At 38.3% G+C, this 27935-nt stretch overlaps 2 protein-coding genes across 26 annotated transcripts in view; one reads left to right on the top strand and one right to left on the bottom strand.

Moving 5' to 3' along the window:
* sif (still life) overlaps positions 1-10390 on the top strand; it is a 1051963-nt gene extending 1041573 nt beyond the window's left edge. For all 23 annotated transcript variants that reach the window (XM_070097567.1, XM_070097564.1, XM_070097583.1 and 20 more), the window contains 2 exons: positions 8128-8552; positions 9682-10390. In XM_070097567.1, the coding sequence (XP_069953668.1) occupies positions 8128-8540 (413 nt within the window). In that variant the 3' untranslated portion in view covers positions 8541-8552; positions 9682-10390. The remainder of the gene's footprint in view (positions 1-8127; positions 8553-9681) is intronic.
* Positions 10391-19140: 8750 nt separating this feature from the next.
* Positions 19141-27935, bottom strand: part of LOC128698048 (uncharacterized) — a 76287-nt gene continuing 67492 nt past the window's right edge. For all 3 annotated transcript variants that reach the window (XM_070097585.1, XM_070097586.1, XM_053790110.2), the window contains 4 exons: positions 26089-26284; positions 25806-25935; positions 20757-20914; positions 19141-20414 (listed from right to left, as the gene is read on the bottom strand). In XM_070097585.1, the coding sequence (XP_069953686.1) occupies positions 19833-20414; positions 20757-20914; positions 25806-25935; positions 26089-26284 (1066 nt within the window). In that variant the 3' untranslated portion in view covers positions 19141-19832. The remainder of the gene's footprint in view (positions 20415-20756; positions 20915-25805; positions 25936-26088; positions 26285-27935) is intronic.

Here is a 27935-nt window from a genome sequence, read left to right as displayed (position 1 = left end):
GCTTAAATAACAATGCTCATCTTGCCATATAGGACAAGTGAAAATTTGTGTATGCAATAATTTCGCCAAAATCATTCTGAACCTAATGAAAAAAATATATTTCACTGTGTTTGTTTAGTATTAAATTACTGTAAACAAATCTAAAATATATTTAGTTGGGTTAGGCTAAAATAAATTGCAATTGTTATAATAAGGTTAGGTAAGTTTTCTAAGATTCTTTTGGTGCAAAATTAAAATTTTTTACATTAATATTAATGAAAAAATGTATCTTTAAATGTACAAAAGAAAATTTCAGAAAGGATTTAATTTTAAATGAGTTCTTGCTGACTGACCAGTTTTACATATTCAGCACGACATATATATATATATGTATGTATGTATGTATGTATGTGTATATATATATATATATATATATATATATATATATATATATATATATATATATTTATTTTTATATTATTATCACACTGGCCGATTCCCACCAAGGCAGGGTGGCCCGAAAAAGAAAAACTTTCACCATCATTCACTCCATCACTGTCTTGCCAGAAGAGTGTTTTACACTACAGTTTTTAAACTGCAACATTAACACCCCTCCTTCAGAGTGCAGGCACTGTACTTCCCATCTCCAGGACTCAAGTCCGGCCTGCCGGTTTCCCTGAATCCCTTCATAAATGTTACTTTGCTCACACTCCAACAGCACGTCAAGTATTAAAAACCATTTGTCTCCATTCACTCCTATCAAACACGCTCACGCATGCCTGCTGGAAGTCCAAGCCCCTCGCACGCAAAACCTCCTTTACCCCCTCCCTCCAACCTTTCCTAGGCCGACCCCTACCCCGCCTTCCTTCCACTACAGACTGATACACTCTTGAAGTCATTCTGTTTCGCTCCATTCTCTCTACATGTCCGAACCACCTCAACAACCCTTCCTCAGCCCTCTGGACAACAGTTTTGGTAATCCCGCACCTCCTCCTAACTTCCAAACTACGAATTCTCTGCATTATATTCACACCACACATTGCCCTCAGACATGACATCTCCACTGCCTCCAGCCTTCTCCTCGCTGCAACATTCATCACCCATGCTTCACACCCATATAAGAGCGTTGGTAAAACTATACTCTCATACATTCCCCTCTTTGCCTCCAAGGACAAAGTTCTTTGTCTCCACAGACTCCTAAGTGCACCACTCACTCTTTTTCCCTCATCAATTCTATGATTCACCTCATCTTTCATAGACCCATCTGCTGACACGTCCACTCCCAAATATCTGAATACGTTCACCTCCTCCATACTCTCTCCCTCCAATCTGATATTCAATCTTTCATCACCTAATCTTTTTGTTATCCTCATAACCTTACTCTTTCCTGTATTCACCTTTAGTATATATATATATATATATATATATATATATATATATATATATATATATATATATATATATATATATATATATATATATATATATATATATATATTATATATATATATAATTACACATATATATATATATATATATATATATATATATATACAGTGGACCCCCGCATAACGATTACCTCCGAATGCGACCAATTATGTAAGTGTATTTATGTAAGTACGTTTGTACGTGTATGTTTGGGGGTCTGAAATAGACTAATCTACGTCACAATATTCCTTATGGGAAAAAATTCGGTCAGTACTGGCACCTGAACATACTTCTGGAGTGAAAAAAAATCGTTAACCGGGGGTCCACTGTATATATATATATATATATATATATATATATATGTATATATATATATATATATATATATATATATATATATATGTATATATATATATATATATATATATATATATATATATATATATATATATATATATATATATATATATATATATATATATATATATATATATATGTATATATGCAATAAGATCACAGTAAACAGGTGATTTTAAAATATGCAAAACAACCACTCTGAAAGAATAGAGAAATTCCAAGCGCTTTCGTGACTACTCACATTATCAAGGATAATGTGAGTAGTCACGAAAGCGCTTGGAATTTCTCTATTCTTTCAGAGTGGTTGTTTTGCATATACATACATACATATATATATATATATATATATATATATATATATATATATATATATATATATATATATATATATATATATATATATATATATATATACAGTGGACCCCCGCTTAACGATCACCTCCAAATGCGACCAATTATGTAAGTGTATTTATGTAAGTGCGTTTGTACGTGTATGTTTGGGGGTCTGAAATGGACTAATCTACGTCACAATATTCCTTATGGGAAAAAATTCGGTCAGTACTGGCACCTGAACATACTACTGGAATGAAAAAAGTTCGTTAACCGGGGGTCCACTGTATATATATATATATATATATATATATATATATATATATATATATATATATATATATATATATATATATATAAATAATATATATATATTTTTTTTTTTTTTTTTTTTTTTCAACAAGTCGGCCGTCTCCCACCGAGGCAGGGCGACCCAAAAAAAAAAACAAAAGAAAATCCCCAAAAAGAAAATACTTTCATCATCATTCAACACTTTCACCACACTCGCACATTATCACTGTTTTTGCAGAGGTGCTCAGAATACAACAGTCTAGAAGCATACACACATAAAGATACACAACATATCCCTCCAAACTGCCAATATCCCAAACCCCTCCTTTAAAGTGCAGGCATTGTACTTCCCATTTCCAGGACTCAAGTCCGACTATATGAAAATAACCGGTTTCCCTGAATCCCTTCACTAAATATTACCCTGCTCACACTCCAACAGATCGTCAGGTCCCAAGTACCATTCGTCTCCATTCACTCCTATCTAACACGCTCACGCACGCTTGCTGGAAGTCCAAGCCCCTTACCCACAAAACCTCCTTTACCCCCTCTCTCCAACCCTTTCGAGGACGACCCCTACCCCGCCTTCCTTCCCCTATAGATTTATATGCTTTCCATGTCATTCTACTTTGATCCATTCTCTCTAAATGACCAAACCACCTCAACAACCCCTCTTCTGCCCTCTGACTAATACTTTTATTAACTCCACACCTTCTCCTAATTTCCACACTCCGAATTTTCTGCATAATATTTACACCACACATTGCCCTTAAACAGGACATCTCCACTGCCTCCAACCGTCTCCTCGCTGCTGCATTTACCACCCAAGCTTCACACCCATATAAGAGTGTTGGTACTACTATACTTTCATACATTCCCTTCTTTGCCTCCATAGATAACGTTTTTTGACTCCACATATACCTCAACGCACCACTCACCTTTTTTCACTCATCAATTCTATGATTAACCTCATCCTTCATAAATCCATCCCCCGACACGTCAACTCCCAAGTATCTGAAAACATTCACTTCTTCCATACTCCTCCTCCCCAATTTGATATCCAATTTTTCTTTATCTAAATCATTTGACACCCTCATCACCTTACTCTTTTCTATGTTCACATTCAACTTTCTACCTTTACACACATTCCCAAACTCATCCACTAACCTTTGCAATTTTTCTTTAGAATCTCCCATAAGCACAGTATCATCAGCAAAAAGTAACTGTGTCAATATATATATATATATATATATATATATATATATATATATATATATATATATATATATGTATTACATTATATATATATATATATTACATTATATATATATATATATATATATATAATGTAATATATATATATATATATATATTATATATATATATATATATATATGTCGTGCCGAATAGGCAGAACTTGCGATCTTGGCTTAAATAGCAACGCTCATCTTGCCATATAGGACAAGTGAAAATTTGTGTATGCAATAATTTCGCCAAAATCATTCTGAACCTAACGAAAAAAATACATTTCACTGTGTTCGTTTGGTATTAAATTATTGTAAACAAATATAAAATATATTTAGTTGGGTTAGGCTAAAATAAATTGTTCTTGTTATAATAAGGTTAGGTAAGTTTTCAAAGTTCCTTTTGGTGCAAAATTAAAAATTTTTACATTAACATTAATCAAAAAAATATATCTTTAAACTTATAAGAGAAAATTTTAGAAAGGACTTAATTTTAAATGAGTTCTTGCTAATTGACCAGTTTTACATATTCGGCACGACATATATATATATATATATATATATATATATATATATATATATATGTATTACATTATATATATATATATATATATTACATTATATATATATATATATATATATATATATTACATTATATATATATATATATATATATATATATATATATATATATATATATATATATATATATATATATATATATATATATATATATATATATATATATATATATATTACATATACAGTGGACCCCCGGTTTACGATATTATTTCATTCCAGAAGTATGTTCAGCTGCCATTACTGAACAAATTTGTTCCCATAAGGAATATTGTGAATTAGATTAGTCCATTTCAGACCCCCAAACATACACGTACAAACGCACTTACATTAATACACTTACATAATTTGTCGCATTGGGAGCTGATTGTAAAGCGGGGGTCCACGGTATACATATATATATATATATATATATATATATATATATATATATATATATATATATATATATATATATATATATATATTATATAATATATATATATATTTATTTATATATTTATATATATATACATACAGTGGACCCCCGCATAACAATTACCTCCGAATGCGACCAAATATGTAAGTGTATTTATGTAAGTGCGTTTGTACGTGTATGTTTGGGGGTCTGAAATGGACTAATCTACTTCACAATATTTCTTATGGGAACAAATTCGGTCAGTACTGGCACCTGAACATACTTCTGGAGTGAAAAAATATCATTAACCTGGGGTCCACTGTATTTATATATTATAATTTTACATACACCTACCATCCGACTTACGACCTGCTCAACTTACGACCAATCGACTTACGACCGTGATTTTTATGCCAAATTTCTGGGAAATAAACAACTATTTGTGTTGTACACAGTGTTTATCCTAAGTGTTATAGTATAAAATACAGTACTAACAACATAAGTAAAGTAAAACATAAAATACCAAAATAAAACAATAAAATAAAGTCATTACAAAAATGTTTTGTTGATATTCAGTAGTAAAGTTCGACTTACGACCGGTTTCTCGGAACCAAACTCGGTAGTAAGTCGGATGGTAGGTGTACATACCTGGAGTTCACCCGGAGAGTGTTCCGGGGGTCAACACCCCCGCGGCCCGGTCTGTGACCAGGCCTCCTGGTGGATCAGAGCCTGATCAACCAGGCTGTTACTGCTGGCTGCACGCAATCCAATGTACAAGCCACAGCCTGGCTGGTCAGGTACCGACTTTAGGTGATTGTCCATTGTGCAATGCCAGCTTGAAGACTGCCAGGGGTCTATTGGTAATCCCCTTATGTATGCTGGGAGGCAGTTGAAGAGTCTCGGGCCCATGACACTTATTGTATTGTCTCTTAACGTGCTAGTGACACCCCTGCTTTTCATTGGGGGGATGTTGCATCGTCTGCCAAGTCTTTTGCTTTTGTTGCGAGTGATTTTCATATGCAAGTTCGGTACTAGTCCCTTTAGGATTTTCCAGGTGTATATAATCATGTATCTCTCCCATCTGCGTTCCAGGGAATACAGGTTCAGGAACTTTATGCGCTCCCAGTAATTGAGGTGTTTTATCTCCGTTATGAGCGCTGTGAAGGTTCTCTGTACATTTTCTAGGTCAGCAATTTCACCTGCCTTGACAGGTGCTGTTAGTGTGCAGCAATATTCCAGCCTAGATAGAACAAGCGACCTGAAGAGTGTCATCATGGGCTTGGCATCCCTAGTTTTGAAGGTTCTCATTATCCATCCTGTCATTTTTCTAGCAGCTGCGATTGATATAATGTTATGGTCCTTGAAGGTGAGATCCTCCAACATGATCACCCCCAGGTCTTTGACATTGGTTTTTTGCTCTATTTTGTGGCCGGAATTTGTTTTGTACTCTGATGAAGTTTTAATTTCCTCATGTTTACCATATCGGAGTAATTGAAATTTCTCATCGTTGAACTTCATACTGTTTTCTGCAGCCCATTGAAAGATTTGGCTTATGTCTGCCTGGAGCCTTGCAGTGTCTGCAATGGAAGACACTGTCATGCAGATTCGGGTGTCATCTGCAAAGGAAGACACGGTGCTGTGGCTGACATACTATATAAAAAATCAACTACAGTGGACCCTCGGCCAACGAAGGCGTTGTCTAATGATAAATTCGTCCAACAAATTGTTTGAGTGTAAACTCGACAAACATGATTCGTCCCGAACCTGCCCATCCAGCTTGAGCACCTCAGCTGCCCTGCCGTCATTGTTTACAAGCCAGGGTGGATGGTTCCACACATATACTTGATAAATTTTGTATTATTCCATTGTTTTTAGTGCTTGTAATTGCTAAATAAGCCACCATGGGCCCAAAGAAAGCTTCTAGTGCCAACCCTGTGGTAAAAAGGGTGAGAAATACTATCATACCACAGTCAGCTCCTGCTGCACCACAGTCAGCTGTTGCTGCACCACCGTCAGCTGCTGCTGCACCACCATCAGCTGTACTACTCGAAGATGTGGAGAGTGTGTTTTTGGTGTGGCTTAATGAGAAACAATTACCGAGAAACAATTAACCCCAGAGGGTTAGCCACCCAGGATAACCCAAGAAAAGTCAGTGCATCATCGAGGACTAATTTATTTCAATTGGGGTCCTTAATCTTATCCCCCAGGATGACCCACACCAGTCGCCTAACACCCAGGTGAACAGGAAAAAATGCCTGGAACTAGTGCTTATATTGGTGAATTTAAGGCCAGCAAAGGTTGGTTTGAGAGATTTAAAAATCGTAGTGGCATACACAGTGTGATAATGCATGGTGAAGCTGAAAAATTCCAACCCCAACAACTGTTCAATTGTGACGAAACAGACCCGTTCTGGAAGAAAATGCCAAACAGGACCTACATTACTCATGAGGAAAAGACACTCCCAGGACACAAGCCAATGAAAGACAGGCTAACTCTCATGTTTTGTTGCAATGCTAGTGGGGATTGCGAAGTGAAGCCTTTACTCGTGTATCACTGAAAATCCCAGAGTGTGCAAGAAAAACAGTGTCTCATCAATACTCTTCAATAAAGGTAAGTGTCATTTTAGCATTTCTTTATGTAGTTATTGTGCATGTCTCATTGTTTTCTTTGTAGGGAAATGTATATTTCATGAATTTTTTTTTTTTTAATACTTTTGACCGTCTGGAACGGATTAATTAGATTTCCGTTATTTCTTACGGGGAAAATTAATTCGACTAACAATAAATTTGCCTAAAGATAAGCTCTCTGGAACAGATTAATATCGTTGGTCAAGGGTCCACTGTACTTAAGGGGACACAAGGAAGGCAATCACTTGTTAAGGGGATACAAGAAAGGTAACCACTTGTTAAGGGGATACAAGGAAGGCAGCATTTATGTATCTGACAGAGTTCAACAACTGGCAAAACATTCTATATCCACAACAAGGAGTTACTCTAAAGGGCAAACTACAATATTCTGTATCAGTTACATTATAAATCTAGTTTAAGTTGTGCATTTCCTGAGGAAGCTGTACTAGTTAAAAGAGTTTCTTCATACACAGATGATGGAAAAGATCATTTTACAGGAGGGGGGGCGGGGGGGTCACCAACTTGCACATGAGACATGTTCTTGACGTTCCAGCTCCAATACCAGATGTGTACCAGGCATTCCGACTTAGGATCGAGTTTTGTGTACAGTACTCTGGAACCTATTTTCCTACAGCTAACTATATTAAAAATGTTTTTCACTCATGTTTCATAACTCTGGACCTCCATTCACAAAATCTTCCTTTTCCACAATACTGTACCTAGTATGAGCATTGTACGAGAGGAGCACCTTAACCCAGACATTTGTAACACGAGGGTTTCCCGTAGGAGGAGTTACTGTACATACACGGAAAATAAACTACTATCAATCTTGAGTAACCAATACATATTAAAAGGCACTGTCTTGTATTTTTTAACTTTTTTTTTTTCAAACTTTCAGAAAATGGCATAATGGAGAGAGGAGAAAGCTCAGTCTCAGTTCGCAATACAATAGGTGTTCCTATTCCTACAAAAAATGGAGGCTTCAGATTTGGCCCAACCATCTACCAGTTCCCAGCTCCGCACCTTAACATCTACACCAATGGCCACTTGAGAGAAACCATCCACCATGCTCGCCATGTAGCTGTCAGACCTGCCTCTGTTAATGGTAGCCCCTCTCATCTACCTCCCAGAGGGGCAGTTCCCTGCTGGGTGCGTCGGGAAGCCTACAGAAGTGGGGTGAAGAGGTGCCCTTGGCCTGGGTTCCCATATACAGAGAACAAAGCCAGTCAAACTGGAGAAGACATAGACAATGTCCTGGGTGCAGGTATGACCATAGACAGTCTCCTGCAGCAGCTACGAGCTCTCTCCTAATGATTTATAATGGTCAGTCCCATATTCTCAAAGTACTCAAGTTTGAGTCAGCCAAAGACATCCCTTTTCCCTAGGCAGTAGTGCAGCCAGGATTTCAATATTTTGGAAAGTCTTAAAATCACAAAATACTGAAGGAAAAAATCTAGAAAAATACGAGATTTTCAGCATATAAAATTTCTTAAAACTATTGTGCTTCTGTAATCACTGGTCAATATAATAGTGAAAATAAGCCTTAATTGCAAAATAAAGAATTCCCCCCCCCCCACCATCATGGCTGCACCACTGCCCCCTAGTGAAAACAGGCAAATATGATTATGCAAATTCTTAAAAACCAGCTCTTATAAAAAACCTTTCTAGTGTGAATATAAAACAGAAGCTTATTACACACCTTTTGCAATTGGGCAGGATTGCTGACATTTTCTTTGTCTCACAAGCACCTAAGATGACAGGTAAGTCTTACAAAGTTTTATTTATATTCACTGTGTACTTTACTTTCCTGTGTTTTCCTTAATAGTTCATTTTGTTTCCTTTTCGATTTAGGAGGCCCAGTCCCAAACTGTGCCACAGGAGACAAGCCACAATTATAATCAATAGTAGCTAAAAAAAAAAAATGTATGATATAGCACAAGACCTTTTATCAAAATGAATTTTTTTTAGCTATGAGAAGTTTTTATCAAGTACAAGAAAATTACTGAAGATCAGTAAGCTGTACATATTACTAAAATGGTAGTCAAAACAGGTGCAGGGCAGAGGTGAGGTCCAGCATAGGCGAGATGGCCACCACAGAGGTCGGGTAATGTTGGGTTTGGTTTGGTCCAAGGAGTCAGATGCTGGTAATTTGTATTTCCTGTGCTGTTTTAAAATTATTTTCAAGATAAAGTCTGCCAAAAATGTACGTTCCAGTTCTGTGTAATGGTATGTTATGTAAATAGCTGTAGATTCTACACATCTCCCTGTCATTCTCTTGGTAGAGCAGATATGCTACTTTCCAGTTAACAAAATATGCATTTACATTGCAGTGTAGCACACATGCATTCGGTACAACATATGCGTAATTAATAGATTCATCGTATTCATGGATGCTGAACTTTGAATTTTTTTAATATTATTCAATATTAAAGTTTCAATACTCTCATTCCAGCTTCTGCCCACGATTCGTCCAGACTAGCATAACTGACGCTTCACACAAGATGATTCACATCTCAATCTACAACGAACCGTTCTGCACACTCCATCTTCATTATAACACTGGTGGACTACCATCATATGCCAAAGACTTCCTTCCTGAAGTGGTGTTTTATACATACAATAAAGTTTGCAATGGTTCTAAAGGAAAAATACTGTTTTATAGTCCATGGGGGCAAGGAAAAAAAAGTTTTAATTTCAAGTCTCCAAAAATGAAAAGGCCCTGAAATGTTGGTGAAAGCTTAGATCTTTCCTTAGTGTACAAGTGAGAAATGTTGAGTGAATGTATGTACAAGTGAGGATGAGTGCAAAAGAATGTACAATGACGGCATGGAGGGAGAGCTCGCTTGCTCTCCTTAATGTTTTAAAGTGAGTATAGCGATATTTTTATACATTTCTTTAGCGATACCTCACCTAAAAAAAAAAAAAAAATATCTACCTACGGCCTTGCTTTTCCTGTTATTCCAGTGTAATGTATGGGCATTCTTCAAGCAGCAGGTAACAAGGGACTTACAATACCATCTAGTCTATTTGACTATTATCAAGGGTATTATGTACCTATGAAAGGTTTATAATTAAAAATGTGTTCTCGCTTCTGTAACAGACACAAAAATTGACCTAAAATATAAAATGTTTATACAGTACGTATTTAATAATAAGTGTCAGTTAAGTTTTTCTTTACCCCATTTCCCAGCCTTTTCTTATGCAGAAGATGGTATCACAATTATGCTAAAAAATAAAATGTCAAAGAAAAGCCATTTGACTTTTTATCAGTAAGTACATTCCACTTAGGTTTTGGTTTAAAATTATTAAATGGTTGTAGAGGAAGTAAAACAAACCCACCAACATAAAAGTAAAGTAAACCCAACAACATAAAAGTAGATACAACAAAGTTGTACTATCTTGGTTGGTTGAAAGTCATAAGGCAGGACCAGGACCAAGAGCTAACACTCGTCCCTCTTCCCTAAAGACTCAAGATCATTACTGTACACTAACTTCTCTGTGCTGAAAGACCCATAGGAGTTTATCAATAATGTTGAATACAATAAAAAATAAAGTGCGCACTAAACCGTAGCGATTATACAGCGCCTGGGGGAGGTGAGGGGAGGGGGGGAGGATGGAAGGCATTCAGGGTTAATTTAGGGAACTAGAGCACAGATCCAATTCCTTGTATCAAGTGGGGAGGGGGGGGAGGATGGAAGGCATATAGGGAATTGAATCTGTGCTCCAGTTCCCTAAATTAAGCCTGAATGCCTTCCATCCTCCCTCCCTCCCCTCCTACTGTATAAGAAGGGATTGTAAAGCAGCCTCCATAACAGTTCAAGTTTCAGGGTCCCAAAAATGTAGGTCTGCCACTGCCTGGAGGACTTGAAAATGACCAAGAACCAAAACATCGAGTCTCTTCCAATTTGTGGATTAGTAGTGAAAACTAAGGGACAGGCCCATGCTTGACTATGGAGACTTTGATAAGCCCAGCACCACTTGTACTCAACATGGCAATATGTACTATTGTATCTTTAATAGTTATTACAGTACTTATTACGTTTGTGATGCCCTTTGTTTTATACAGTAGGGCCGTGCTTTATAGCGTTTTGCCTTATGGTGTTCCGCTAATACAGCGATTTCAAATTATGACCAAAATTTGCTATGTGGTGAGCGGTCTTTCAAATATGGTGTGCCCCACCCAGTTTATTTACATTCTCCATGAGCATATATCTCTATTATGTCTGGAAATTTTCCAAAATTTCAAGTGTTTTAAAGTAGCTGCATATTTTATATATACTCTGATAATTATACTTATGCGTACCTATACCTAAATATACAGTGGTCCCTCGTTGTTCGTAATTAATCCGTTCCTGGAGCGAAATTTACGATTTACGAATCAATTTTCCCCATAAGAAATAATGTAAATACAATTAATCCGTTCCTGACACCCAGAAGTATTAAAACAAAAAAATTTTTAACATGAAATATACATGTAGTACATAAACAATGCAATGGGAAATGATGAATGAAACATTAACAGCATAACACTTACCTTTATTGGAGATTCTTCTTAGTGTATGGGAGACTGGAGGAGAGAGAGAGAATGGATTGTTTATAGTTTGGAAGGGGAATCCCCTTCCATCAACACCTCAGGTACCATTTGCTTTTCTGGGGTTGCTTCTCTTCTCTGTTTCTTAATGCCACTAGGACCACCTTGAGAGCCACTGGAGTCCTGTTTCACAAAATAACTGTGGAGAGAGCTCTGTTTCTGGAGTCTCTTTAACACTTCCCTAAAATGGCCCAAGACTTTGTCACTGTACATGTTGCCAACGTGGCTTGCAACAACCTTGTTAGGGTGATGTTTCTCCATAAAGCTTTCCATCTTACCCTACATAGTAAAAATCTCTAATTTCTGAAGAAGGCACCTTCTTCCATCTCTCTTCCTCTTCCTCTGCAGCAAGATTCTGAGCTGCGATGTGTTGCTCTTCCTGCTGAAGCTCTTGCAGCTCCTCAGTGGTGAGCTCTTCACTGTGGTCTTCCACCAATTCTTCCACATCCTCCAAACTCACATCCAACCCCATGGAACTCCCCAGTGCCACAATTGATTTTACAACAGACATAGGCTCATTAGGGTCAGTCCCAAATCCTTCAAAATCCCTCTTGTCGACACAATTTGGCCACAATTTTCTCCAGGCAGAGTTCAAAGTCCTGGTAGTCACTCCCTCCCAAGCCATACCTATAAGGGTTATGCAGTGGAGGATGCTGAAGTGTTCTCTCCAAAATTCCCTTAGGGTCAAGTGAGTGAGTGTGGTCACAGTCAAGCACCTGTGAAACATTGCTTTTGTGTGTAGTTTTTTAAAGTTTGCAATAACCTGCTGGTCCATGGGTTGGAGGAGAGGAGTGGTATTCGGGGGCAAGAACTTTACTGTGATGAACCCAAACTCCTCAAAAATTAGGTCATCCAAGTTTGGAGGATGAGCAGGTGCATTGTCCATTACTAGCATGCACTTGAGATCCAATTTCTTTTCCAGGAGATACTCCTTCACACTAGGGCCAAACACTTCACTGAACCACTCGACGAAAATTTCCCTCGTGACCCATGCCTTACTATTAGATTTCCAAAACACACACAATTTACTCTTCATAACATTGTTTTTCCTGAACACACTGGGATTTTCAGAATGGTACACTAGTAATGGCTTCACTTTGAAATCCCCACTAGCATTAGCACAGAACATTAGCGTCAGCCTGTCTTTCATAGGCTTGTGTCCTGGCATTGCCTTTTCCTCTTGTGTAATGAAGGTCCTCTTTGGCATTTTCTTCCAAAAGAGGCCTGTTTCGTCACAATTGAACACTTGTTCAGGTTTCAGTCCTTCAGCCTCTATGTACTCCTGGAATTCATGCACATATTTTTCAGCCGCCTTGTGGTCCGAACTGGCAGCCTCACCATGCCTTACCACACTGTGTATGCCAGTACGGTTCTTAAATCTCTCAAACCAGCCTTTGCTGGCCTTAAATTCACTCACTTCACCACTATTTGCAGGCAATTTCTTTACCAAATCTTCATGCAACTGCCTAGCCTTTTCACAAATAAACGAAGTCATAAGAGTATCTCCTGCTAATTGTTTCTCATTTATCCACACCAATAATAACTTCTCAACCTCTTCCAGTACTGGTGATCTCATTTTTGTCAGCATAGTTACTCCCTTTGCAACAACAGCATCCTTTATTTCATTTTTCTTGGCCACTATGGAACATAAGGTTGTGTAGGGTTTCTTATACATCCTGGACAGTTCAGCCACACTTTTACCACTTTCATATTGTTCAATGATGGTTTTCTTAAATTCAATCGTATTTCTCACCTTCTTTACCACAGGCTTGGCACTAGGAGCTTTCTTTGGAGCCATGGTAGCTTATTTAGTACTTGCAAGCACTAAAATAAATGGAATATTATGAAATATTTCGCTGGAGCAAGTGAGGGGACCTTCGCTCACTGGTAAACAATGCCAGACTGGCTGCCGCCCTGGCTCATGCCGTGGGTACGTGTCCCGGACGAACTACGACTCGCAAGTCAACCTATGAAAAGCGAGTCCATGTTTATACGAAAATACCCCTATGATTGGCAAATTTTACGATTGCCGGGAACTACGAAAAGCGGGGGACCACTGTACTTACACACTGTGCTGGCATGCAATTACACATTAAAATCACTACGAGAGTCTACTCGATGCCATATAATAATCTTTTGGGCGCATTAAATGTCTTATTATTATTATTATAATCAAGGGGGAAGTGCTAAACCCGGAGGATTATACAGCGCCTGGGGGGTGATGTGGAAGGCATTCAGGCTTAATTCGGGGAACTGGAGCACAGATCCAATTCCCTAAATCAAGAGCCCCTCACCAACATCAAGGAACCTTCCTTGAGGGGTAAATGTCTTATATTACATTAATATAGACACTTCCATTAATCCATCTACAATATTTTTTTCAAAATTATATAATAAACATGTTACGTAACATATAAACATGATACATACACCCACAGTATAAAAATTGACAAATATGAGATTTGTTTATTAAGCGGTTCGTAGGAGAGTTGGAAGAATTTCGTTTTCTCTAGTCAAACACCAGTAACAACTAGAAATTTATTCCTTTTGTATGCCTTCACTATCTATAGCCATTCATAACCTTTGAAGGTTTAATGCTTCTGTTTTATTATAATTATAACAACTTGTAATAATAGTTTGCGATAATAATTTGTCAGAGCATCATTCCTTCTATATATTACATGAGAATGGAAGTGTTGGTCTTTATTTATTCTACTGTACCATTGTAGAGACAACTGGTACACAGGATGCCATACCTTCCACATGACTTTCTACAAATAAATACTTTTCACCTCTTGCCCTACATTAAGACCGTTAAAATTACGAATATTTTAAGGTAAGTAATGAGTGTGCTGCATATGCATTTTATCACTCTAGGGAGCTTTAAGCGTCATCGTAGTATATTATGTGTGGGTGGGGTGGCCAGGAGGGCTACCATACCTCCTACACCTAACTTCTTACAATAAATACTACTCACCTTTTGCCCTACATTAAGGCTACAAATATTTTGAGGTAAATAATGAGTGTAATGTGTGTGTATTTTACTTTTTATTGTATTTTAATGCCTGGTTCTATAGCTAACTTTATATATGTTAGTGTAAACTTATCTGGCATTTATATCCATTTTTTTAAATGGAAAAAATGGCGTTCCGCTTTCTGGCGATGTCTGCTTTCCGGCAGTAGCCTGGAACTAACCTGCCATATAAGTGGGGCTCTACTGTACTTTACATGCACTAAGCTGATGGCATCTATACTAAGCTCAATCAGGCCATAATTACTATATTTTACAGCACCATACTTTAAGGCACACAACAAAAGTATCAACAGTAAATCAGTAATCACACTCAAGGGCTAATTATCCTCTTACTTTACACTAAAGTGTAACCCAAGGCCTACCCTTGATCCTGACCTTGAGCATATAAGGTGCAGGGTGATTTTCCATGACTGAGAAAAAAGGTGTGCCTTATATGCCATCTTCAATGAGCTTTGCAAACCATGTTGATCATACATGGCACAGAAATATGACAGCACAATTGCTAATTCCCTGTATAAAGTGAGGGAGGCGTGTGTAAGAAATGTAGTTCAAGTGTCAGGTGTAAACAATATTCATAGATTACAATAATAAACTCTCAGTTGAGCAAAGAAAAAAAGCACCTCAAAAGCTATTTGAGAATTCCACCTCAGTAGAAATGCAATATAATCGATTCTCAGTGTGGAACACTGAAAAAGTGCTGTATATGAAGGGCCCTCCTGAACTGCTCCATGGGGAAGTGGAGAAGAATCATTCCTCCGTAAGCCATGCGTGTCGTAAGAGGTGACTAAGGGAGCAAGGGGCTAGTAACCCCTTCTGTATAAATTGCTAAATGTAAAAAGTAGAAAAACTTTAGTTTCTTCTTTTTTGTGTCACCCCGTCTCGGAAGGAAATGGCCGGCCTGTTAAAAACAACTATAACTTCGCCACATTGCTGTAGCCATATTCTAGCTGTTGTCTTTTGTACTTCTAAATGGTGGCAGGTTGTACATAAAGCAACAAACCCCCTTGTGAGTTTGTTGCTTCATGTACACCCTACAGTCTGTACACTATTCTGGAAAAAAAAAATACACATTGGTTGTTTTTTACCAAGGTAGCATAACCCAAAGGAAAAAATACATTCACCATCACTCACTTCCAAGCTGTTTTTCCAGAAGTGCTGAGGCTTCATGATTCAGTGATCTACTAAACTACACCATCCCCATTCATCTCTTTTAAAGTGAAGACACCATCCTTCCCACCTCTATAGATATTTAGAGATAATTATATAGATGATTATATTTTACTGATGGCAACATTTACTGTTGGCCTTAATTTTTAATGTGTAATATACTATTTCTTTAACAACTTTGTAAAATTTATATAATTGTAATGGCAACAGCATAACATGAAATCACTAATGAAAATGTTCAAAATAATAATCAATATTCAGTTACCTTACAAATCCCAAGGAAGTCAAGAAAAATCCTAAAAAAAAAAAAAAAAAAAAAAAAAAAAAAAAAAAAAAAAAAAAAAAAAAAAAAAAAAAAAAAAAAAAAAAAAAAACTTGGGGTATAAACTCTAAGAGGGAAGACCCAATACTGTTTTTTAGGGATCATTTAAGTCATTTTTGAGCCAATTAATATCAATATCTTGTATCTTTACTCAACATTGTCTAAATGAACATATTATCCTTGCTGCCATACATTACCATTAAAACCCTGTCTGGGATAGATGTATGGCCAAGTCTCCTTACACCTGCTGCCCATTTTTTTATTATTTTATGTCTTTGCAAACAGTACATTGAGATTTTGTATTTACAATAGTGGGTTGCAATGCAAACAGAGCCTCTATTATGCCTAGGCATTAAGGGCATTTCATCTAGAGTAGCACTAAACAGGTATACCTGGGTGTTCTGGGGGTCAACGCCCCCACAGCCCAGTCCATGACCATGACATGGGTGATAACTGACAGTTGTGGCTGGCATCCTGTGGTGGTAACAGTAGTAGTGTACCACAGATAAGACTGGGCTCCGGAATAAGCTGAGGTAGGATAACCACCATTAGCTTGATCCAAAAAAGAATACACACTTTCATCATCATTCACTCCATCACTGCCTTTACAGAGGAGTGCTGATACTACAGTTCAAAACTGCAAATATCCCCACCCATCCTTCAGTGTGGGGACACTGTACTTTCCACCTCCAGGACTCAAGTCCAGTAATATTTATGAATCCCTTCATAAATGTTACTTCGCTCACACTACAACAGCATGTCAATTCATAGAAACCACTTGCCTCCACTCGTTCCTATCCAATCTGTTTACTGGACGTCTAAGCCCCCACACACAAAACCACTTTTACCCTCACTACAAATACAGTAGAGAAACTTACCCCAGGAAAGTAGCTACATACAGTGAGTGTATGAGACTGTTACAGCAAAAGATCCATAGTGTAGCCATTCCTTTTTTTTTTCTTATTTTGCATTTCTGATCCCAATTCCTGGTTAAAAAAATAAACAAATCTTTATTGCAATTGCAATTCTTTAATTCTGTATTCATATTGTTAAACTTATACAGCAGGAATTCAAATCGTGAGGAAAAAATTCATAAAAATTCAGGGGGAAAAAAAAAAAAAAAACCTAAAAGCACAATCTCAAAAAATATTGGAGCTTATGTAAAAATATAGTAATATAGAAAAGAATAAAAAGACCATACTGTGACTGGAACAATACACAAATAACCCACACATAGGAGAATGAAACTTATGATGACAATTTGGTCTTATTGGATCATCAGCTAGTGGACCAGTTAATGGTCCAAGCTGGACCGAAATGTTGTAATTTTCTTTCTCCTATGCGAGGATCATCTGTGTATAAATTAAGCATATAAACTACTTCCATATCAGTCCAATACATGTCTACTTTACCTCTAAGAACAGATTCTCTAATTTTCTTCCTTAAGAAGGGTGATTATAGAAAGCGAACTCTTACACTACAGTGGAACCTTGGTTTCTGCTTCCCCTGGTTTTTGTTGAGTTTGGTCTTTGACAACTTTTTCCATCAAAATATTGTCCCAGTTTTTGTTCACCACCTTGGTTTTCGTCCGCCGTACCGAACGTGTCTGCGTACCCATGCCCACACAAAGCATCCCACGCAAGCATTCCGAGTCAGACTGGCTTGATTTCTTGTCAAGTGAACATTACCCTGCACGTTCATATGAAACATTTCACAATAATAGATTGTTTTTTGTGCGTTTATCGAGTGCGACGGCTAAATAAACCACCATGGGGCCCAAGATGGTTTCGAGTGCCAGCCCTTTGAAAAAGAAGGCGAGAAACATGACATAATTCAAGAAAAAACTTGTTGAAAAGTACGAAAGTGGCGTATGTGCGGTTGATCTCGCCAGGATGTACAGGAAGTCCTCATCAATGATCAGTTCCATCCTGGCGAAGAAAAAAGAAATCGAGGAGTCTGATGTTGCAAAAGGGGTAAGCGTGCTAACGAAACAGAGATTGCAGACAATCAAAGATGTTGAGAAGTTGCTGGTGTGCATCAACAAAAAACAGTTAGCGAGATTATTATTATTATAATCAAGGGGGAAGCGCTAAACCCGGAGGAGTATGCAGCGCCTGGGGGGGGGATGTGGAAGGCATTCAGGCTTAATTCGGGGAACTGGAGCACAGATCCAATTCCCTAAATCAAGAGCCCCTCACCAACATCAAGGAACCTTCCTTGAGGGGACAGTTAGCGAGAGATAGTGATGTGGAGGCGATAATTTGCAAAAAGGCGAGGCAGTTGCATGTGGATCTTGTAAAGAATATGCCTGGAATGAGTGCTGCTGTTAGTGAATTTAAGGCCAGCAGAGGCTGGTTCGACAACTTCAAGAAGCGATCTGGCATACACAGTTTGTTAAGGTATGGCAAGGCTGCAAGCCGAGACAAACAAGAGTCTTCAACAAAGGTAAAACTGATTTAAATGTTAATTTATCCATTAAAATTAGTGCTTTATATTTATTTCTCATTGTTTTGTGTGTGTAAAACTAGAGTTATTCTCACTAAAATGTATTTTGTGTTAATACTTTTGGATGTTGGAATGGATTAATTGGATTTACTAATTTCTTATGGGAAATATTTTAGTTTTCGTCAAATTTGGTTTTTGTCACTCTCTGGAACGAGTTAAAAACTAAAACTGAGGTTCCACTGTATATATACCATTCCTAGTGTGCACCTACACCGTCTAATGTTGATACCAATGTTCATTAACATTCTACTTGCTACTAGTACACAGATTATGAAGGTTAATAAAGATACAATTACTTTACAGAATATATTACAACATATATAAAGCTTTACATAGCCTACACAAGACATACAGTTACCATATTATACCAAAGTATTAATACTCCACTACAAAAATACAACTGTTAGCTTTATTTACATTCTAAAAAATATTTTATACAATCAGCTGACAATACTGTGTGTATACAATCACACACGTCTGCAGAGAAATGTGCTTCACATATTAAAAAGTGACATTAGAGATTACAAACTGAATTTACAATTCAAGTAGGCTGTATGAAGGCAGAGTAATGAAATATATGGACTGTTTCATAATAAGACTGCATTTGTGAGGTTCACCAAATTTGTCTTGGGATGTGATTTTGTTACTGTGGATCCACCTTCCTTGATTATCAGTTGTGATACTGTAAAAGGAAACTGCTGTGAAGGATTTCCCTGTATGTTCGTCAGATGCGTCAATGTATATCAAGTTGCTATGGGAGAACTCCTTTGCATAAGGGATCTTAACAGTGTCACCAGTTGTGAAATTGCAAAGTTGGATCCATCATCCATGATGTCCTTCAGCAGTGTTAACTCATTGCCCATACAAACATTTGCTACCAAGGTACACTTGCATAAACATAATTTCATAGCTTAATCAGGAGGCAAAGATAGTGTAAACATAAGTCCATATTTATCACATTTTAATGACAGGCCTACATTGCTGCTATCCTCCACATCCTCCACATCCACCACAACCACCACAACCACCCCCATCCCCTCCATCACCACCTCCCCCATCGCCACCATCACCATTTGCCATTGATGCCAGCATACAAACAAATGGGTCCATTCCTCCATCACCACCTCCAACATCACCACCACCCCCATTACAGCCATCACCACCACCATGATTAACCCATCCTCCACCACTACTTGGGTCACCAAAAGTAGCATAATAGCCACCTCCACACCCACCACAACCCCCACAAGAACCACACCCTCCTCCAACATTAGTTGCTACAATACCTAGTGTACAAGCAGTAGAGATACCATGGGGATCTTTACTTTTGTGGAATGCATTAGTGGGAGCAGCAGCACAGAAGAACCCAAGGGCTCCTATCAACTTGAGGTTCTCTACAGGTATACGACGAGGCAGTGTCAGCGGATCAATGGGCTTGTCAATGGGACCATCAACTGTGTCTATGGCATCACATGGAATGTATCGTGGCTGACACAAAATGTGTAGTACAGTCACACTCAGTCCCAATGCCACGTTCTCTATCCACTCCTGTGTGTTTCCATTCACCTGGAATGATTAATAAACTATTCAGTTAAAATAAGTATTTATAGTAAGGAACCACAATATATAAATGTCAATAAATTTCAGAAGCTCTTCATCAAAACTTGGAAAAATGAAGATATCAAATTCTATCCTGTAAGCAACAGAAAGAATAAGTGGCAACTGAGAGGGAGGTAGTATACCATAGGCTTTGATAAAAGTTGAGGTAGAATAACAAGTCCTAGTCTGAAACTAACATTTAAGGAAGTTAAGCCATCAAAATTTCAAAATTGGTTATGTTCTAAAGAATAGCAAGGAACCAGGTACAAAACAATAGATAAACAAAATACTGTACACCTGTACAAGTACCTTAAAAATGCCATCTTGCATGTTAACATAAATATCTTTAATGTTGTAACTGTAGAGTTGCTGTTCATATGGCAGAGTAATGACACATGCTGGTGCTGAAGGTGGACAATGCACACGGACTACCAGGTAACCTGGGCTTCCACGAACACCACGTTTTGCTGAAACAATTGTAAATTAAGCACAAAAAAATTAAATTTGTTTATTATATTCACAATGTGCTAATAACCAAGACATTCAGTACTGTAGCTCCTGTACATACAGTTGAAGACATATTAGGGGCTATGGAAATAAGGATAAACTTGACACCACTGGCTGGCAAAACATTTCCTCAATAAAGATTCCCAAATGTTGTACAAGCGTTTCATTCTTCAATGTGTGTGTTTTCTAAACCATTTACATCACATATGAGAACTGGTTAAAAATTGCATTAAAATACAATTTGTACATGTAGAAATTAATAATTTCTGTATGTCTTATCAGTGTTTTAAGCATTTATTACAAAAGTTCAGAAGTTTGCCCTTATGATCTACAATACTTGCATTTTATATACAGTGGAACCTCTACTTACGAGTTTAATCCATTCAATGTCCTTGCTCGCATCTGGATTTGCTCGTTTGCAGAGTCAATTTTCCCCATTTAAACTGAAATGGAATTAATTCGTTCCCATGGAATTCCAGGCACGAGAAAATACTTCAGTAATTTCCCTAATATCAACTTCACAGCTTATTTATCTATCACAATTCATGTAATATGACATAATAAACAATATTAATAACAGAAACATGATATATACACTAGAATGAATAAAATACATGCATTAAGTATGTGGCTAATGGTGGTGACAGTGGCCATTGTTGTTGGGGTTTATAGAGCCACCACAGCTGCCATTCCTGCTCCTGACTACACGTGTCGATAACCTAGGATAACCCAAAAAAAGCCAGTGACTTATAAGTGCTACACTCTTAGTGCTACACTTTGCCACTGCTACCTCATGCTGTCTGCCACTGCTACCTCACGCTGTCTGCCACTGCTACCTCACGCTGTCTGCCACTGCTACCTCACGCTGTCTGCCACTGCTACCTCACGCTGTCTGCCACTGCTACCTCACGCTGTCTGCCACTGCTACCTCACGCTGTCTGCCACTGCTACCTCACGCTGTCTGCCACTGCTACCTCACGCTGTCTGCCACTGCTACCTCACGCTGTCTGCCACTGCTACCTCACGCTGTCTGCCACTGCTACCTCACGCTGTCTGCCACTGCTACCTCACGCTGTCTGCCACTGCTACCTCACGCTGTCTGCCACTGCTACCTCACGCTGTCTGCCACTGCTACCTCACGCTGTCTGCCACTGCTACCTCACGCTGTCTGCCACTGCTACCTCACGCTGTCTGCCACTGCTACCTCACGCTGTCTGCCACTGCTACCTCACGATGTCTGCCACTGCTACCTCACGATGTCTGCCACTGCTACCTCACGATGTCTGCCACTGCTACCTCACGATGTCTGCCACTGCTACCTCACGATGTCTGCCACTGCTACCTCACGATGTCTGCCACTGCTACCTCACGATGTCTGCCACTGCTACCTCACGATGTCTGCCACTGCTACCTCACGATGTCTGCCACTGCTACCTCACAATGTCTGCCACTGCTACCTCACGATGTCTGCCACTGCTACCTCACGATGTCTGCCACTGCTACCTCACGATGTCTGCCACTGCTACCTCACGATGTCTGCCACTGCTACCTCACGATGTCTGCCACTGCTACCTCACGATGTCTGCCACTGCTACCTCACGATGTCTGCCACTGCTACCTCACGATGTCTGCCACTGCTACCTCACGATGTCTGCCACTGCTACCTCACGATGTCTGCCACTGCTACCTTATGATGTCTGCCACTGCTACCTTATGATGTCTGCCACTGCTACCTCATGTTGTCTGCCACTGCTACCTCATGTCTGTCACTGCTACCTCACGATGTCTGCCACTGTTGCTTCATGTTGTTTGCCACTGATAGCTCATGATGTCTGCCACTGCTACCACATGATGTCTGCTCCCACTTTTGCTAGTGTTTTGAAGAGCTTTCCAATATGTGAAGGTTGAGGGGCAGTGCCAATCGGACAGGTATTGGACGGTGACGTCACTTCTTTACTCTTGAACATCGGCAAAGAATCGAACATTTCTGCTACTTTGAGCTCAATTTCAACGTACTTTTCTTCATGAAACCAATCAAAATCATATCTATTTCTGTAGTACATCTTCCATTCTATCAGACGAGACCAAAAAAAAACTAGAATACAACCATAAAAACCATACGAAAATATACCGCCAAGGGAAGGCTAATAGCTGAGAAGTCAACTCCGTTGTTTATAGTCTGATTTCCTTCATTTTTGGTGTATGCTAAGAAGCATCTTTCCATCATACATTGCCCAAGTTTCAATAAGATAATCTAGCAAACAAGTGAGACCCAATTCCTTAGATCAAGAGCAAGAGCCCCTCACTAGCGTCAAGGAGCCTCCCTCGAGACCCGCTCACATCTGGAAGCAAAAAATTGACCGAGCGACTGCTCGTATCTGGATAAACTCACACGTGGATGCACTCATAAGCAGAGGTTCCACTGTACTACTGTATACAGATAGACATGCATGTGTTTAACCCTTTCAGGGTCCAAGGCCCAAATCTGGAGTCACACACCAGTGTCCAAGAATTTTCAAAAAAAAAATTTGTTATTTTTTCTTATGAAATCGTAGAGAATCTTTTTGTGAAGGTAATAAAACAAAAAGTACGAAATTTGGTGGAAAATTGACGAAATTATGCTCTCGCTAATTTTGATGTGTCAGCGGTATTTACGAATCGGCGATTTTGCCGACTTTGACTCCCATTTTAGGCCAATTACATTATTCCAATCAACCAAATTCTTAGCTATTTCACTAGTATTACTTCTATTCTATCGATTGAGCACAAGAAATCGCGAAGACAACTGTTTCAACTACAAAATAAAGTGATCGGAAATTGTTAATTTGGCCAATTTAACACAAAGTTCAAAATATTCCAAATTGAAAATAGGGTCCAGAATGAACAATGTAGGCATTCCTGGCACTAAACTAACATTTCCTCTGTTCATTAGTTATGTTTTGAGGCTTTACAAATAAATTCCATTTTGATTTTTTATTCACATAATGAATTTTTATTCACACCAAAAAATAGAAGATTACTCTTATGCAATACTGTAATAATTGTATAAATATCATCACCATATTTGTGAATGTATATTAGACCCACCAGCTGACGTGTATTAGACGTGTGAGGTCGTTTGTTTACTCTTGAATATCGGCAAAAATTTAACATTTCCGCTACTTTAAGCTCAGTTTCAAGCCATTTCCAATGCTAAAACCAATCAAAATCATCTCTATTTCTGTAATATGTCTTCCATTCTATCAAATGAGACCAAGAAATCGCAAATACAACTATAAAAAACATACGAGAAAACACTGCAAAGTTGCTGTTTTAATCAAAAAATCACGATTTCATTTTTTTTCTCTCATTATACACAGTGTGCTGCAGGATCTGTTTTATGTGGTGCACACATACCACATAGATGTATTCTCTCATATCTAGGCCCAAATGTACCACTCACAGTTTATCAGAGTGAGCTGAGCTCATGGCGTAGATCTACGGTTTGGACCCTGAACGTAAAGCCGTAGATCTACGGGACGGACCCTGAAAGGGTTAAGGTCAAGAATAATTTTCACCTTCCCAAAACAGTCATATTATATGAAGAGGATTATTAAGCCTTTGAGGGTTGGAACCCCTGATCCGAAACTTGCTCTCAGGGTTGGAGAAAAAAAAAAAAAAAAAAAATTCTTACGATAGAGAAATGTTTTCCGAAGGTAATGAAACCAAAAGTATGAAATTCAACGAAAAACGTATAGAATTACTCACAAAATTAGTGGACTCGGCAATATTTAGGCATCAGCAATTTCGCCCACTTTGAGCCTTATTTTTGGCCAATTCTATTCTTCCAGTCGACCAAACTTGTAGCTATTTTGCTAGTATTCCTTCTATTCTATTGACTGAGTACAAGTAACTACCCATTTACCTAATTTAACTACCCAATAAAGTGATCAGAAATCAGTAATCTGGCCAATTTAAAAAAATAAAAAATTGACAATTTCAAAATAGGGATCAGAACAAAATGTAGACATTCCTGGCACCAAAATAATATTTCATCTGTTCATTGGTCATATTCTCAGGCCTCTCCTGTATCACACTTGCTTTCTATTTTGGATTTTTATTCACACTACTGCAGCAGACTACTAAATTATTGTAAAAATTCCATAAACAATGTCAGCACATTTGTGGACATGTATTAGACCAACCAGTTGGACATGTATTGGATGAGTGATGTAATTTGTGTGCAATGAATACATATTGGCAATAATCAAAAATTTCTGCTACTCTGAGCTCAGTTCCAAACTACTTTCATTCCTGAAACCAGTCAAAATCATCTCTTTTTCTAAAATATCAGAACAGACTTACACCAAAAACATGGTAGCAGTTTTTTTTTCCATTATGCACTGCTTGCTGCAGGATTTTTATATGATGCACACTTACTGCATAGATCCATTTTCTCATATCTAGGCCCAAATTTACCTCTCACAGCTCTGAGCTGAGATCATAGCGTAGAACTACAGTACCAACCCAGGCTTCAAAATTGTGGAACTACGGGACCGACCCTCAAAGGGTTAATACTATAACGTACCAACCATCTCCCAGTGAAGGAGGGTGACCCATAAGAGAAGAAACACTTACACCATCATTCATTTAACTGTCGTCCAACAAGAGTGCTGAAGTCACATCTCAGATGGCCCTCTGAACTGCAGCATCCCCACCCTTCTTTCAGAGTGCAGGCACTGTACTACCGTCACCTCCAGATCTCAAGTCTGGCTAATAAATATTTTTTTTGTCTACACCAAATAAGAGAAATAAGGGATAAATTAATATCATCTTCTAATGCGAAAGAAGTAGCATACTCCGTAAACTTACATAGTGAACCTGGTGTACCCTGCTTCAGTCCTGCCCAGTAAGCCACCAGTACTGCCCAGTCTCCATTTGCTGTCTTAATGATCATTGCTCGCTCACCAGCATTGAGGTCACACAATGGAATTTCATTTACCTATATAAGAAAGGGAAACAAAGCATTTTAAAAAATGTAAATGCAGAAAATCATGACAACTTTCACTGAAAGAAATTTACAGGAATCATAATCAAGTAAGAAAAACAAACCATTATAAAATTTAGTCAGTTTTAATAATCCAGCATTGCTAACCATATTTGGAGTTTTGCATTTGAGAGTGGCTGGAGAAGGCAGTGTGTTGGCATCTAGAGTGTGAGCAAGGGCCACCAGACTACGTCCTGATGCACCTTCAGCATAAACACGAATCGCAGACATCATCAGGTTGCGAGAATGGTACACCTCCACTTCCAAGACTTGTGGCTTACTGTATTTTGTTTCATTTATCAAACTGTTAATGAAAGTGAAATAAATTTATGCATAAAAATATAAAAATGTTGTAAAAATGTTGTGGAGGGAGTAGTAGGTAAATTTGTGGTGCCAGGGGTAAATGAAAATGGGGAGCCTTTAATTGAGCTATGTGTAGAAAGAGGTTTGGTAATAAGTAATACACATTTTATGAAAAAGAGGATAAATATATAAGGTATGATACACACGTAATGAAAGTACTAGTTTATTAGATTATGTATTGGTGGATAAAAGGTTGATGGGTAGGCTCCAGGATGTACATGTTTATAGAGGGGCAACTGATATATCGGATCATTATTTAGTTGTAGCTACAGTTAGAGTAAGAGGAAAATGACAAGAGGGAGGTGAAAGTGTATAAACTAAGGGAGGAGGAAGTTCAGGTGAGATATAAGCAACTATTGGCAGTAAGGTGGGCTGGTGCAAGTATTAGTGGGGGGGGGGGGGGTTGAAGAGGGTTGAAATAGTTTTAAAAATGCAGTATTAGAATGTGGGGGCAGAAGTTTGTGGTTATAGGAGGGTGGGTGCAGGAGGAAAGAGGAGTGACTGGTGGAATGATGAGGTAAAGGGTGTGATAAAAGAGAATAAGGTAGCTTATGAGAGGTTTTACAAAGCAGAAGTGTTATACAAAGTAGAATACATGGAGAGTAAAAGAAAGGTGAAGAGAGCGGTGAGTGTGTGCAAAAGGAGAGTAGATGATCGAGTGGGAGAGACACTGTCAAGAAATTTTAATGAAAATAAGAAAAAATTTTGAAGCGAGTTAAACAAGTTAAGAAAGCCTAGGGAACGAATGGATATGTCAGCTAAAAACAGAGCAGGGGAGTTAGTAGATGGGGAGATGGAGGTATTGGGTAGATGGCGAGAATATTTTGAGGAACTTTTAAATGTTGACGAAAAAAGGGAGGTGGTAATTTCATGCACTGGCCAGGGAGGTATACCATCTTGTAGGAGTGAAGAAGAGCAGGATGTGAGTGGAGTGTGGGGAGGCGAGTGAGGCATTACGTAGAATGAAAGGGGGTAAAGCAGCTGGAACTGACGGGTTCATGACAGAAATGTTAAAAGCAGGAGGGGATATAGTGTTGGAGTGGTTGGTATTTTTGTTTAATATACAGTATGTATAAAGAGGGGAAGGTACCTAGGGATTGGCAGAGAGCATGCATAGTCCCTTTATATAAAGGGAAGGGGGACAAAAGAGATTGTAAAAATTATAGAGGAATAAGTTTACCGAGTATACCAGGAAAAGTGTATGGTAGGGTTATTATTGAAAGAATTAGAGGCAAGACAGAATGCAGGATTGCAGATGAGCAAGGAGGTTTTAGAGTGGGTAGGGGATGTGTAGATGAAGTGTTTACGTTGAAGCATTTTTTTTTTTTATTATCACACTGGCCGATTCCCACCAAGGCAGGGTGGCCCGAAAAAGAAAAACTTTCACCATCATTCACTCCATCACTGTCTTGCCAGAAGGGTGCTTTACACTACAGTTTTTAAACTGCAACATTAACACCCCTCCTTCAGAGTGCAGGCACTGTACTTCCCATCTCCAGGACTCGAGTCCGGCCTGCCGGTTTCCCTGAACCCCTTCATAAATGTTACTTTGCTCACACTCCAACAGCACATCAAGTATTAAAAACCATTTG

This window comes from Cherax quadricarinatus, chromosome 58, assembly GCF_038502225.1.
Source record: "Cherax quadricarinatus isolate ZL_2023a chromosome 58, ASM3850222v1, whole genome shotgun sequence".
Taxonomy (NCBI): domain Eukaryota; kingdom Metazoa; phylum Arthropoda; class Malacostraca; order Decapoda; family Parastacidae; genus Cherax; species Cherax quadricarinatus.
The sequence above is the reverse complement of the archived record's forward strand: the minus strand, read 5'-3'. Positions and strand labels throughout refer to the sequence as shown.